Source organism: Lytechinus variegatus, chromosome 18, assembly GCF_018143015.1.
Source record: "Lytechinus variegatus isolate NC3 chromosome 18, Lvar_3.0, whole genome shotgun sequence".
Taxonomy (NCBI): domain Eukaryota; kingdom Metazoa; phylum Echinodermata; class Echinoidea; order Temnopleuroida; family Toxopneustidae; genus Lytechinus; species Lytechinus variegatus.
The window spans coordinates 2,956,134-2,972,550 of NC_054757.1; the positions used below are offsets into that span (position 1 = coordinate 2,956,134).

General features: G+C 34.8%; 2 protein-coding genes across 3 annotated transcripts; both read left to right on the top strand.

Moving 5' to 3' along the window:
* Positions 1 to 442: 442 nt before the first annotated feature.
* LOC121405560 lies at positions 443 to 4,191 on the top strand. Of its 2 annotated transcripts, XR_005968647.1 has the most exons (8): positions 443 to 582; positions 970 to 1,197; positions 1,555 to 1,619; positions 2,208 to 2,327; positions 2,466 to 2,697; positions 2,987 to 3,183; positions 3,573 to 3,786; positions 3,986 to 4,191. XR_005968647.1 is itself a non-coding variant. In XM_041596486.1 (4 exons), the coding sequence occupies exons 1-2, from the start codon at positions 2,539 to 2,541 to the stop codon at positions 3,161 to 3,163; spliced, it is 336 nt and encodes a 111-aa protein (XP_041452420.1). In that variant the 5' UTR covers positions 2,438 to 2,538; the 3' UTR covers positions 3,164 to 3,183; positions 3,573 to 3,786; positions 3,986 to 4,191. The 2 variants fall into 2 exon arrangements, 1 of the variants encoding a protein (XP_041452420.1); XM_041596486.1 differs by lacking the exons at positions 443 to 582; positions 970 to 1,197; positions 1,555 to 1,619; positions 2,208 to 2,327 and having other exon boundaries at positions 2,438 to 2,697.
* A 5,185-nt stretch (positions 4,192 to 9,376) lies between these two features.
* Positions 9,377 to 14,459, top strand: LOC121405584. Its single transcript, XM_041596511.1, has 4 exons — positions 9,377 to 10,155; positions 11,057 to 11,127; positions 12,781 to 12,949; positions 13,726 to 14,459. Exons 1-4 carry the CDS (start codon positions 9,837 to 9,839, stop codon positions 14,052 to 14,054), a joined length of 888 nt encoding a protein of 295 aa, XP_041452445.1. The 5' UTR covers positions 9,377 to 9,836; the 3' UTR covers positions 14,055 to 14,459.
* The last annotated feature ends 1,958 nt before the right edge of the window (positions 14,460 to 16,417 follow it).

Sequence of the window (16,417 nt, forward strand, 5' to 3'; positions counted from 1 at the left end):
ATAAACTAATTGATAAATATACAAACAAATAATGCATGCATTATAATGAATAAATGGATAAATAAATGAATAAATAAATACACCAATAAATAGATAAATAAATAAATAAATGAATGAATCAATAAATAAACAAATAAATATATTGATGAATAAATAAATAAATTAAGAATGAATGAGTGAAGCCTACTTTTTTTTCTAAACAAACAAATAAGTAAAGGGATGAATAAATAAATAAATGAATAAATAGATAATGAATAAATGAGGCCTACTTATTTTTTTTCTAAACAAACTAGCACCCCCTCTTAGAAAATAGTTCCCAGCCCCCTGCATAATTATGATATCTAGACACTGATTTATTGACACTATTGGTGTCGTCTTCATCATTATCAAAATAAAACTATTCTCAATAATCAATTTCTTTAATTAAATTACTACCAACAGAAGCTGTGCTGGTCTTACGGTGACCCAACCATCCCCCTTCCATCTCAGACGTCCCCACCAGCCAACCATCTGACGGGCAAGCTCCTCACAGAATGCCTAAAGAACTCTTCCGAGATACTTCAAATTAAGGAACAGCTTCTTGTAAGTACATTGTTTAAGGTTCAGTATATTCTTCATTGCAATTATTCTTTTACATACCAATATTTCTGACATTGGATTTCAGTTTTATTTGTTATGGTTCTAATCTTACAATTAGGAGTTTATTTTGGTCGAGTCCACCCCCCCCTCTCAATACCTTTCCAAGTAGATTTCATTAAAAAAAATGCTTCTTCTTTTTTTTTCAAGATTCCTGAAAGCTGAGAAATTCTTATTTGATCATATCAACAATTTGAGGTAATGAATTATCGCAATAAAGTAACATGAATGAAACATTTCAGTAAACATGGTAAAAGGGTATTAAAAAGAAGAAGGGACAAAATACAATGCTATATAAAGCATATATAAATTATATTTCTGTCCTTTTCATAGGACTTGGCATCAGAGTTTGGCATTGAGACTGGTGGAGGTGGCGTCAACGAACTCGTGGACGTCGTCAGACGTGGTTTTCACGAGGCCGAGGGGAAGAGGCTGGCTGCTGAGAAGAGGGCTCAGACCATCGAGCAGAAACACCTCGACTCAGCCATGAGGATTCAAGTCTTGGAGCTGGAGTTAGCTGAGGCTAGGAAACAGCGAAACATCGCTGTTCATCAACTCCAGGTATAAAGTCATAATTATAAAACAATCTAACAGCATTATGGGAATTCAAAGGCCGTTTTACGAAAATACTCTGCACGACTTGGCAGCCAACCGAAGCCACGGTCTATATAGTTAGTTACCTTACCATTGAAGTCATCATAATCACAAGTCTTCATGTCCCGTAGGCCTACTGTAAAACAAAGATATGTGTGTTGATGAATTAGATACAGTATGTCCAAAATAAATTGCATTAAAAAAAATCTGCTCGGATTTTTTTATCTAAATTCATAATCATTCCCACAAAAATCTATAGAGAATGAATGACTCTTTACCGTATTTTACTGTATTTGTAATATTGTAATATTCTATATATTTCAGGATTTGACTCAACAGCCTGCCCTTGCTTCTTCTCCTGTCAGCAGTCAGATTCCTAGTGTCTCTTGGTAAGAAATAATCTTAAGAAAAAAAAGAACAAGATGAAGATGTATTTTTTTCTTCCAAACTTAGTTTAATGAGTATTTATAAGTAAAGTTATCTTTTGAGATAAATGGATTATCGAAAAACATGAAATTAAGATAAAGAAGCATCCTACATGAATACTGATCAGAATGTATATATTATCATGATTATTTTCCAAATCCCCCAGCTCTTCTGAGGTTAGCTCCATAGCATCTTCCTCAGAACTTTCTGACACCGGAGAATCTGACAACAACACCTCTTCCATTTCTACACCAGAATCTCCCTTTACACCCTCCATTCCCTCTAGTACACCTGATTTAGCACCATGTCCAACCACTACACCCGACATAGCACCTACTGATACCTTAGCTGTGCCCACTGGGTAAGGAAATAGCGATTATTATGATATAGAAGTCATTGTGTTTGTTCCCTCGAAGATGTACTTGAATATCAGAAATACGAAAACAAATAACCGAAAAAAATAATGCAGCCAAGTAAAATCTGCAAAATAGCTTGCTGAATAATTCCCCTCCGATGTGGTAGTTTTCTCATTTTATATTCCTATATTATAGATTACCAACACCAAGTCCAGAGTCTAGTGGTTCGGTGCTTGAAGTCAGCGACCATACTTCTTCCGATCCTGCCGTTCAGAGCTCAGTGGCTATCGTTTTATCACCTCTTCCTAGTCCACGGTAAGACTTTCAAATTTTATCATGACGGATATACTTTTTGGTAGGTAAAGTTCTCTAGGAATATATAATTTATATCTTTTAATCGACATTAAAAAACTACAACACATTTTTAACACTGTCAATCTTTATATTTTGCAGATCACCATCAGTGGGTGGGGTTGTAGCCACCGTGAGCCAAAGCACTGCCCAAGCCATCTCTCGAGTATGGAGCATGGACGACCTTAAGTCCTTCCATCCAGGAGGTGATGATATCATCCTGGGTAGTGGTATGAGCGGTACTGTCCATCTCTACAGGCATAAGGTCACCGACGAACCCATTGCTGTTAAGAACTTCAAACTCCCTGCTGACATTGATGGGATGAACAGACAGGTAAGCTCATCTTTTTATTATAGGTAATCTATATTTAGATTATGGCCAGGCCCTGACACTGACTCCAATCAAAGTAAATATCTTTTCTTTTTTAAATAGTGAATTTCGTTAGGGTAGTTCAAAAACTTTGATTGGAAGTGATCATTTTAGGGTGAACTAATATCCTCAAACTATGTCCTACATAATAGCAGGCCTTTGTAAAGAAGGAGGAAGAAAAAAGTTTGTTTGATTCATACAACAAAGAACAAAGTTATAATATTTATTCTTCTTTTATTGTGTAACTTGACAGATGGCCTTCATCCTTGAGGAAGCTGACCTCTTAGAGACCTTGGGTCGAAATGACTGCTTCCCAAGCTACCTGGGATGTCTCCAGACAAGTCCAGGCTACGTAGGCCTAGCAATGGAGTTCATCGGTGACGTGACCAATGGAGAATCATGGACATTGGATAGAGGTATGGACGAGTAAGATCTGACCAAAAAGCAATGGTAAGTAACCTTATAACATTGAAATTTCTATAAGTAAGAAATAGAATGTGAACAAAAGTGTAGGCCTAATCCTTTTTCCAGTGTGGAACACCCAACCACGCACCTAAAAATACTGCAAGAACTGCAAAGTGTGCCACTGAAGGTATGCCTGTATAACTGTGGCATATCATATTGATCTTACGAATATAATGTAGTAATTATATAGGTTTCTCAGTATTATTATCAATGTAGCTGTCATTAAGTCAGTCAAAATCTTAAGTTCTTTTAGAATTATATTGAAAAAATATCACTGTTTCTTTATTATTTAAGAATATGCCTTTTAAGTGTTCACTTTTAAAACTTTTATTCATATTCCGGTGGAAAACTGATATTCTTTCATTTCATTACAGGCTTAAGCTCGCCCACAACATCTCCACCTCCTTGGGTCAGATGCATGAGATGGGGTTCCTCATGAATGACCTCAAGGACGACAACTGTCTCCTAAGGAAGACACAGACTGGTCAGTGGGAGGCAGTGATCATCGACTTTGGACTCGTCTCTCCAAGGACGAAGCCTTTCTTCTGTCTACTTTCTGATGATAAGAAAGAAAAGTACAGGAGAAATGTAAGTATGGTTCTACTCTGATTAGAAATGTTAGCTTGAGTTGCAGAAAATTATTAAAATATACATATATATGTTTATATAAACCTGTTTGTGCGATATAATATCAAAATGATCAAGTGATTTTGAAATTTGCTTTCATCTCATCTCATGGTTGAGACACTGCTTGTGATTTTTTGTCGTGTCTTTTATCAACCTACAGGAAAACTTCGTTCACCTCGCTCCTGAGTGCGCCCTTGATGATGAGGCCACAACCACCATGAGCGATGTATACCAACTTGGACGACTTCTGAAGTTGATGGGAGATGAAACTGACATCGCCGAGCTTAACTCCATTGGTGTCATGTGTATGCAGACCCCTCCCACTAGTCGACCGACCATCGAAGATGTCGTCGACTTGCTGGAGTGTATGATGTAAAAAGGCACTGTTTTAGAAAAAAAATTCTAAAAATAAAAGAAAAAGAGTTTGGGGAAATATTTTGAAAGGTCATAACAATCTTGAGATAATTATTCCAAAAAAAAAAGTTTGAGCGAAATATAAAAAAAAACTGCTGCAAACTTGAAATATTATATATAAAAAATAATAAGAAAAAAAAACAGTGTGGGTTAAACTTAAAATTATCATTGGAAACTTGAAAATAATTATATAAAAAAATGAAGAAAAGTTTCGGGCGAAAGAAAATAAATCCTGGGGACTTGAGATGATTTCATTTTTAATGCAAATTCTAAAATGATTAAAAGGATAACTCGAATATAAAGATTGAAATTAATGCAGATCTGTAACAATTTACCAAACAATTTCAAATAAAATGATATTTTTCAAAATCACTGCTGACCTCAAATTATTTTATTAAAAATAGTTATTAAATGATAACATTCAAAAAAATTCTAAAACAGTGTCTAGGTAAGTATTTGTAAATATTTCTTTTTTATTTATCAAAGCTTGTAAATAGTTGATTTTAAACATTGAAATCATAATAAACTGAAATCTTAGAAGCACAAATATTTAAATTTCTCGGTACCATGCACAAACTAACTACGTGAACAAACATTTTTATCTTCGTTTTATTTAAACATAATTATGAAGGCTGAATTAAAGGGGAAAAAGAAGATCGATTTAATCAATGCTTTGAAATGAAAATAATGAACTTATAAAGATCACAGAAATTGCATCATATTTAATCAAATCAACCAAAACATAGTTTTACTGAGAATGTAGGCATACTAATTTTAATATTTGGAGATGGAACAATCGTTCAATCGATGGTAGTCCATCACGGTGCAGAGCGGGGTGGGGCTCTGCACAAACATTGTTCGCTTATTTTCTGAATTATCTCTTTTAATAGTGCATGCTTAAGATGTTTAATGAAATCATGAAAGATGCAAATCATTTTGGACAAAGATACCTGAGCAGAGGAGGCAAACAAAAGCAGATTATCCTAACCTACCCAACGTAATTCATTTTCAATATACCGTACCCGTATTCAACGTAATTCATTTTCAATATACCGTACCCGAGGGGGCGGGGCAAAGCGTCACCGACAATTTTGTTATCCTTTTTTTTTCTGCTTACTCGAAAGACATTTTTTGCACCTCCTAGCAGGGTTCGGGAAGGTACTCCACTGAATAGATAAATCCTTCCACACTATTTAAAACTAAATGAACGCCTGACGAAAATGTTTTACAAGCACATGTCATATTATGCCAAACATTTTAGAGATGGAACAATCGTTCAATCGATGGTAGTCCATCACGGTGCAGAGCGGGGTGGGGCTCTGCACATTCATTTATTATTATTATTTTTATTTTTACAGATTAATTTTTTGTATATATATTTTTTCATTCAAAATAAATGCCTCCCATACAGGGCTCCTGAACCTCCATTATTTCTGTCGTATCTTGTTTATAATTCTGTGTAGAGCTGTCATGAATGAGATGAAATATGAAAAGGGGAAAAGTGCGAATTAATTAATTAGGGATGGCACAAGAGTCACTTGAAGAGGAGGGGGGGGGGGGGGCAAACCAAAGGGCAAACATATTCATAAAGCAATAAGGGCTATAATTGTTCATTAGGTCTGCAATTCTTGTGGGATGGTCACTCTTTGCCGCGAGAGTCATTAATCATAGAGGACCGTTATTCATAATCGGGGCTATTATTCATACAGCTGAATAAAAAATCGCTAATCAGGTTATACATAAAAGCACGTACTCTGAGGTCAGGTTTAACTTAGACATGTTTTAGACATGTTAGAACATGGTCCTGTGCTAAAATTATGGGAAGCCAAATGTGTCAAAATTTTGTTTACAGTGAATGCTTCTCATGTGTACTGTACGTGCTCTTTACTAATTCTTTAATGGTGAAGACAACTGTCATACTCATCCTTCCCAGTGAGTTAAACTAGCCGATAGAATGGACATCTACTATTATAGATTTATGTAACAACTGGCTTTCCATAGTTAAACCACAACTTAAAGTTTGAATTAAACCCGACTTCAGAATACGCCTTAGGATCACTAATCATTAAATCCGATTATGACTGGCAACAATCTTGTTTAATCATGTAGAGTGACATTGCCAAGTTAATTATGAAGAGCAACCCAAATGTTTGATTGCAATATATTTCTTATATGAATATTAAACTTTATCATACATCTTTATTTATATGAAAGAGACTTCAGATTTATGACCCCCTTTTCGTGATTTGACTAGCGATCATCTTTCTTTAAAAATCGACCCTTATAAATTGTAAACCATTTTATTTTATTATCCCGAATATAAGGTTAGTGAACTTCGAAAAAATGATGTATCATAATATAAATTTATAAATCTATACTATCTAATGCCCTCAGTCTTTCAAATAATCGCTCTTCCTTTCCCCTTTTTTCTTACTCTGTCCATTTTTGTTGTTGTTATTGTTGTTATGATTACTTGGAATATCATCCCGTGGTGCTGGATGTGAACATGGTAAAGTAAGAAGGTTTTTAAGTTTTTAAGTTTTGTTTGATGTACATCCCGAATGATATGCAAATTATGGAACTGATGTGATCCCCCACTCACTATTTCTCTACATATTTTATTATATGAACTGTGAGATATAATACTTCCCTCATAATGTAATAAGGTTTGAAATTTTCTTATTGGTGGGATTACCATTGCTGCGACGCGGTGCGATGTGATGCTTCATCAATATTGCCAAATCTCTACAAATTGAAATGTTATATAAAAAGTTCAAAAGAAATAGTGACATCATGTACTCACTAATTTGCATATGGTGCATATACGATAACTGCTTTGCGGGAAATAAATGAATATTTGAAATGTCACAACCTTCATATTTACATCTGATTTTGGTAAAATTTTCCAGCATAATGCTTGTTCTACTTTCCTCTCTAGTTCTTTAATCGACTCTTTGATGGGGATGGACTTGGCATCAAACATGTCAAAGCTAATATGATGATGATGGTGATAATATAAAGTTAATAAACAATGATAATATAAAGTTTCAAAATTTAATGATCAAAATCCACACATATTGGATCATTCTCAATTTTACACACACAAAAAAAAACACTTGGAAAATATGGACAATTACAGTGAGACACAAAGGTACAAATCAAATATATGAACATACAATAAATATAAATACGAAATACAGAAAAATTAAGGTTAACAATCTTCATGTTGAGCCCTAAAACATATTCGATACGATTCGATCTCATTGCAGGTGGGGGAGGAGGCGAGGCATAGACGAAGGAGGAGGAAGAGGAGATCGAGCAATGCCGTGACGCTGATACTAATAATTAGTGAATCAAGGATGGGGAGAAAGGGAGCAGGAGGGGGGGGGGAATGGGTGATAACGGAGAGAAGGGAAGGAGGATGATAATGGGGTGGAGAGGAGGCGGGAGGGTATGATAATGAGAAGAAGAGGAGAAGGAGAAAATATGCGGTGACAATATAATTATTGACTCGAAAACAGCACTTAGCCAAAATAAAGATCCTACATACGATCTATGACCAAAATTACTCTGTGGTATTATTACCGGTTCTACACCAATACTATACAGGTTTTTTTTTTATTAGTATTTGTGATGTGTGCATCACCTATTATACGGATGTTAAATGAAGTGTGAGCACTCTGGTCTGTTTTTAAGCTAGCTCGTTTCATTTATTTCAAATTCTCATTAAAAATATATAATATAACATACAATTCAAATGGGAAGAAGAATACAATGTATACAAATGAATATGCAAACAGCGAAATACATAAGAGAAAAAGAAGATTGCGGGGGACCAGCATAGTGGCCTATGCTATAGCAATAAATCAGCAACCACATATATATAGTTTCAAGTTTCAAAATTTATTGATCAAAATCCACGCAAATTGGATCATTTTCAATTTTACAAACAAGCATTTAAATGGACAATTACATTGAGACACAAAGTTACAAATCAAACATATGGATATATAAATACAAAATACAGAAAATACATATATGGGATGTTGGAAGTCATCAAATTTGATGCCCTAACTTTTTTGATAGAAATTGAGAATTTCATAACAGGCCTAAGTAAGAGAGGATTATGGCGCATTGCAGATGACCACATTATTGGGTTTGAAAAATTATTTTATAAATTATGAAAGTGAAGATTTCTCGCTCATTTTTTTTCAAAAACGAATAAATATCTGGACGAGCGAATGAACCACAAAGATGCCTTTCTCTTTTTCTCTCCTCCCTTCTTCCCCCTTTTTTTGGAGGGGGGCATTTGTGGAGACTGCCCCCTGGCTAGATGCCTACGTACATGTTTAAAGTTCTCTGACCTGTTAAGTTTTTCTCTTGAAATAGAACATTTATGTTCTCACTCGTATTTTAGGTTTCCTCAAGTATAAAATTGACACTTCTGGACTTGCATACAATACATGCACTGACATCTCCCTTATTGCCATAAGTCTTATCGCCACCGGCGAAATCATATAGGCCTATATTTTATAGGCCATGTATTTTGAAGAAAAAAAACCACATCAGTGAAAATGTAATAATATACATTCTTAATCAATTTTGATATATCATCATCTTTTTCGCTAATTCATTGTCATTCCCCATGCTACCCAGCATTACAATTATACTATGCATTATGTTGCCATGGGGGGGGGGGGCGGCACGGGCTGATATTGCCACATTGCAGATTCTGAAGCCTCCAACTGTCTTGTTAAGTCTCCCATGCACTCAATGGTGCTCACGATAGGCTTTATTGAAAATAATTTCACACATTTTATACTCTCTTTCAAATGTTAAATTTATGGGCTAATAACAGATTAAAAATATATTTGTATATTACAGAGGCCTCATTCTATAAATCATATAGGGAGCCTCTTTCGAGGCCTGGCTCGTTATAATTATTGTACGAATATAAATGAATGAACAATTTTAATTCAATGCGAATTCTATTCAATCATAAACTGTTATTATTAAGAAGGGGGAATTTACACTCCGGGTCCAAAGTTCTATTTTTTATGGATCACTAAATTTTCATTGAAATGACATGTTCTAATATTTACAAAAGGCCCATTTCAGTAACTCCGCATTTATCATCGTGTGCATTATGAATGAATACAGGGGTGGAACTATTTTAAACTGATCATATTTGGTTGGGTACGTGTGCATTGCTATTACCATGGACACTACACAATTTAGCAAATGGTAGTCGGTTTTATGACTGGTGATTTCTCTGTCCATCTTCTGCATCGATTTAAGTGGTTCAAGACCAACTTCTTTGAATTTTAATGAGAGGTTATCAAAGTTTTGAAGGTCGCGGTTCTTTTGCTCGTAGTGTAACTGGAATTAAATCATGCATTTTGAATCTTAGATGACAAGACTTGTAGTACTTCATGCGACATCAATGTGATATATATTTTTTCGTTTTCTGAACTTTAGATAGTGAATAGAATAATTTGAAGGAACTCAAGACGGATTAATCTATAAAAATACGTGTGTCTGCATGTTTGCTGACGAGAAGACGTCGAATTATTATAACTCTAGTTTGGCCCTTGTCAATGTTATTATTGATCTCCAACATGAAGTTCAACGTTAGTCCAGTCCGAATCCTCGAAAACAACTTCGTTATCCCAACCGTCCTCATCGTCATCGTCCATTATGTGACGATGTCGACTTCCACCTCGTCCGCGGAGTCGTTGGTGCTGGAGGACTTCCAGCATTTAACCGACAAGCTCACTCATAAGATCATGGAGAATATCGAGAGATTGAAAGCAACCGACCCAAACTGGGGGCAGCCCCCTAAGGATATGGGAGAGGACGATATGACACAGGAACAGATGAAAAGTATCTCAGAATGTGAATTTCATTGTCCAAATGGTAACTATTTCGGTCTATTTCGCTTTATCAATACGATCTGTAGGCCTACAATGGCATAGATACACTGTTTGAATCAGTTACGATTTGCATACATGTATATTTAAAGTTATTTAAAACATTCACAATCAGTTGAGAACATACAACATGATAAACCACCAACCATCATTTTTTATCATTCGTTTGTCAAATATGCATCACAGGTAATATATACAAATTTAGATAAATGAAGTTTCCCTGTTAAATGTTTTATCTGTTTTACAATTGACAACGCTTAATATTAACATGCGGGCCCGAAACAGGAACTGATTTTTTTTCAACACTAAGACCTGAAAATGGGAAATTCTAAGCACCATTGTTGTCTACACTGGATAGGTACTTTACTGTAAAGATAATGCGAGCGCGAAGCGCGATCTGAAATTTTGATATTTTGGCACGTCGAAAGGATAAATTTAAGACAATAACATCAACATAAGGCCAATATCAATGTGAGGTCGAAGCACGAGCTTCAATAGTTTGAAATTCAAACCTATATTGTTTCAGAGTATACGTATCCTCCTTAACAAATTAATATTGTGAGCGCGAAGCGCGAATTTAAACATTTTTATACTCAGACCTGAAGACAGAGAATTTCTAAACAATCAAAACAAAACATAGGGCCTCATCAGGATGCGTACTCCACTGCACAAAACAACTAGCTTGTGTAGTTTTCACCCAAAACACACATTATTGGTTTAGAACTACCCAGAAGTTTTAACCAATTGTGAGGACAGTATGTTGCCCAGCAACAGAGTGTACAATAATGATTGATTAGCAGGCTAATTACTCCTGAATTTTAGTAATACATGATTGATAAGAGAATAGCCAGCCAATAAGCTAACCGTTTTACCCCATTTTTTTACAGGTCAGATGGAAGTGGAAAACGAGCAATTCAAAATGCCAGGTTATAAAAACTGCAAGGATTATGACAGCATGGTTCGTATAACGACTACTCCTATTAAAGGTCAAGTCCACCTCAGAAAAATGTTGATATGAATCAATATAGAAAAATCAGACAAGCACAATGCTCAAAATTTCATCAAAATCGGATGTAAAATAAGAAAGTTATGACATTTCAAATTTTCGCTTATTTTTAACAAAATAGTTATATGAACGAGCCAGTTACATCCAAATGAGAGAGTCGATGATGTCACTCACTCACTATTTCTTTTGTTTTTTATTGTTTGAATTATAGAATATTTCAAAGTTTACGAATTTGACGATTCGGACCTCCTTGCCTGAAGCACAAAATGTTAAAATAATGGAATTCCACGTGTTCAGGGAGGAATGAAACTTCATTTCACATGACAATGACGAGAAAATAACAATATTTCATATTTCATATAATAAAGTACAAAAGAAATAGTGAGTGAGTGATGTCATCAGTTCCTCATTCGCATACCGACCGAGATGTGCATATAACTGTTTTGTGAAATGAAGCGAAATTTAAAATGCCATAACTTTCTTATTTTACATTCGATTTTGATGAAATTTTCAGTGTTATGCTTGTTGAATTTTTCTCTTTTTATTCACATCAGGTTTTTGTTGGGGTCGACTTGTCCTTTGCCTTACTGCCATTTAACTGAATGATTAGATAATAATATTGTTAAAGGTAACTTTATATTGGATCTATCATGAATGTTTAGCCGAGGCTACCCTTAAGATTGAAGAAATAGAAAGGGGCAGGGGAAATAACCAGACAGAGATAGAAATAATGGAAGGGATGGGGGGGGGGGGGGGGGCACAGAAATAGAGGGAGACAGGGGTGGTGGAGAGGGAGTGGAAGAAACAAAATACTTAAAAAAGGAATCATGATTTCCTTCTAATTTACAACAAACGAAGTACAAATTCCGTATAAATCAACAATTAAAGTATTATTTGAAACAGAATTTGATGAATAATAGTTCCAATCAATACTGGAAGAACAGTAGCATTTTATTTGTGAGAGAAAAAAATGAAGTCCGTCTTTTAATCACTCTTCAGCCACTTGTCCTACTTTGCCTCAATTCGCTCATTATATGTTAAAGTCGTTTTCATCAAAGACAGTTTCATTTTTATTTTACTTAGGTTCATTTTTAGAGTCGAGACATAAAGCAAGAAATACTTTTGATATACTGACTGACATCTAAAAGTAAATTGCCAATTCGACTATTGCAAACTCGTCCACTCATCACATGGCCTGCCTTCATTTAGTCTAGTGCCATTACGTCCATCAACGTTTCGTCTAACAACCATTTGGTCCAATTACCACTCGGTTCAATCATCACTTCGTTTAATCACCATTTCGGCTATATGACCAGTTCAACTAATAACTAGTTGGTCTAAATTCCATTTCCTTTTCACTCATTTCGCCCAATACCACTAAGTCCAATAAAGACGAAATGGTATATGGACTAAATGGCTATAAGACCAACTGGTTATTAGACGAAATAGTGAGTGGACGAAATGGCATTAGACCATGTGGATAGTAAACGAACTGACGGTAGACCAAATGATAGTAGACGAGTTAGTAATTGGACGAATTGGCATTGGACCAATGATAAACCCATGCACCATAACGAGTAAGCTTTGCATTTGTTTTAATTGTAGTGGGACCGGATACCAGGTGCCTCGGACTGTTGTAAGCGACATCAGATTTGCTACCATACATGTGGGCTTGAAAGAACACGGTGTGACATGGAGTTTACTAGGTGTATGGAGAATGTTTGCGAAGAATTACAAGAGAAAGGAATGATTAAAACGGAGAAAGTTATCGAAGGTAAGACGGTAGGATAGGAATAGGATCCAGAATAGGTAGGGTAGGATAGGATCCAGAATAGGAAACTTACTTTTGTTACAAAATTATTGACTACACTCTTTACATAGTTGGGCAAGAAATGCCCAACTTTTAACAACCTCTGTGATTTATTTTGGAAGAAAAAAGGTGTGTGATTTGCTCATATTAAGCACTTTCTTATGTCAAAAGGAAGCGCTTAATTATGAGCGAAATCACACTTTTTTTTCTTTTAAAATAAATCACAGAAGTTTTCTTGCTTCGCGTGCATGAAAAGAAAAGAATCCATCTTCTACCTTGCATCATATCCCTTAAAGATTTTTTTCTTCGTAATCGAGTTATATAATCTAAGAAATATTAAAATTATAATTAGAGCACTCAAAAGTTTCAAAATTTCAGAGCTGCAACGCCATTCGCGGGAAGGAATATTTCCTCCCTGCATCTTCTACACTGTTTTGCGAGTTAAAGAAATTTAATGTTGCTAACATTCTTGCTATAAAATGTGATCAGACCAAGGTACTACCACTTTTGTTCTCAATTTGTATAAAACGTTTTAGCTTTTGCTCATCGCGCGGGAACATAAATTATTTCAATCTTAATTGCTCATTCTTTCCCTTTTTTTGGCGCACATAATTTCTTTCCAAAACGATTTATTAAAAATCACAGCAAGTTATTTGAAGGCGAGTTGATAAGGGTACGCACTAGAGACGCAAGAGACGTCTTCCCTCTTATCTCTTCGTTTTCTTTTTCTTCATCACCAGCTTGTGTTTCTGCTATGAGAATGCTTGGTATCATGGTTATGGAACCCGGATGTAAAATGTATCCTAAAGCACAGGGCGCTGCCTGTCGGTGTGTCGACAAGGATCCCGATGATGATGTCGACGCTGATAGCAGCCTGTCTGATTCAAATACCTCAGGAAAATTTGTCGACAACGAAAGAAGGCTAAAGGACTTGACACCGAAGAAAGATGACATCGTGATTAATGATAAAGGCAATGAAAACATTGGTGATGTTGAGATGACCATCGACGACGACGACGACGACTTCGACAATGGTATAGGCGCTCGTGTTGACCGGGATGAGCTATGATAAGAAACTTTATCTAAGTTCAACATCTTACTTCAAAATCACTCAATAAGAATCGAATTGGAATAACATGAACTTTATTTTCAAAAGTTTTATTTTCAATGCACAGTTCATTGCTTGTTTTTGTACGGCCCATGGGGCTGTAAACCATGCAGCCAAAACTGATTTTCAAACTTGATCTAGTTTTAAATAGTGCCCTCATGCGATAAGTATGACTATCATGAGTTGCGGAGTTCAGTTGTTGTATACGGTTTTGATAATCGGTAACGTTGCAGAAAAGTATACTGTTTCATTTTTTTTACAATAATGGTTATTGCTGTGTTATGCCGTGGTGTCGTGGTCAAGTGCAGTGGTGTAAGGTACAAAAAATATATGGGACAAATTTCTAAAAAGCTGCGAGAGGGCGAAGCAATCGAGCAAAAATTCTAATTTTATTACCACCGAAAAATATCTGATTTTGTGATAAATTTTGATATAGTATTCAGAAAATTATGCCATATTTCATATTTTCCTTTCATTTTCTTTTTAATTTTTTTAATCCCCTGGTCGTGAAAATGTTTGGATGTCCATGGTCCCCTTGCATTAAAATGAATGAAAGTGATTATCGGTACTAACGTGTGGTTATTTCTTATATCAAAATAGTAATTATCAAAATCAATAATAATTAAAAGTCACTCGAACAACTTTGTTTAGTTTGTGATACAACAACGTGGTAAAAGTTCATTAACCCAAAATGACATTTTACCTCCATTTTGAATCTTTGATATACACCAAATGAATAATTTCTGTTTTATCTGTTTCACGAAATAGGTCGCTATTCAAAAGGTAACCTTGATAAACGTATTTTTGTAGAGAAACAGCGAATATATTTCGCTTATGCCATGAAGACATCAAAACCCAAGATGAGAATACGCCTGAAACATAATCTTTCAATAATTCAAACGAATAAAATGAAGAAAGGGGAGAAAATGATTAGACAAATATTGATAAATGAGCATATATGATTGAAAATAACGATTATGAATATTATGAAAACAAAGTTAAATAGAATACCCTGTGTAAAAATAATCATGGATTCAAGTCATGCACCAAATATGAAATATGTGAAATATATCCCAATTTTGCAAAAGAACCGTTTTACAGTCTGTTGAAAGTATTGGTTAACCAATGCTTTCAAACTCTTTCAAAAGTATATTTTTTTGTCATTGATTCTTTGGGAAAGGTTGAATATTACCTTGTACTCTTTCTCATTAATGTTTATATATTTTTTTTCACTTAGAAACTGGCTATTGTAGGTTAACTGTTTCATGATACTCTCATTTATTACTCATAAAAAATTGTAATGTCCGGAATTTTTATGCTCATTCCAAACCAAAATTGATTTTCATATGAGACAGCAAAATTCATATTATTTTCTTTTTACACAGTATTCACACACACCATACACTGTTGGCAATAATCTAAACAACGATGTTTACAATGTGAATCGCACAGTAGTTGTTAAAACATTTAAACAATTGTTTAAAATCTTAAGCAACAAAGTTTATGCAAATACTTAATAATCAATATTTTAAGCATGGTTGTTTAAGATTTTAAACACTTGTTTTAAACTGTTTAAACAATTAAATAATTACAACGTTATTTAAATCATATTTAACAATGTAGACTTTTATGATTAAGTTTTAAAAAGGCCCTTTTGTTGGGGGGGGGGGGCGGGGTACCTTTAAGGGTACCAAAAACTCCGGGCCAAAACTTAAAAGAGGCTCTAAACTCTGGCTTTAACACTAGGCTAATTTCAAATAAGTGAAAGCACAAATAGGCCCAAATGATAATAATAGAATGGCTTCTTAGAATACCCATCCCCTAGATGAACTTAGGCTGTTCTATTACCTTTTCCACCTATACAACCCCAAAACAAATTAAAGTTGATTATTAACCAATTTAAAAAAACCGATATTCAAACTTGATTATGCATCCATATAACTCCATATAAATTTCGTTTTATTTTGGACTAGCATGCACGGAGAAGTATTTGATGGTGGTGATGATGATGACGTAAGAATGTACCAAAATAAAAAAATAAATAAATAACAATTGTTCGTCTTTAGGTTTCTAGGTTATCCTGGTAGTGACAAACAAATGTCATTCTTAATCGATCTGTTGTCAGATAAAACAGTCTTATCATTCATATACGAGTAGAATAAAACACAATAATAGGTACGAAGTACAATTCATATCATCAAATAGTGAGGGCATTTACAGGTCACTGTTTGTAGACCAGGGAAATAAACGTTGTGCTTCATAGGGATGTATCCATTTAAGGGTAGAGTTTCGCAAAGAATGGGTTAAATTTCTAATCAAAAATC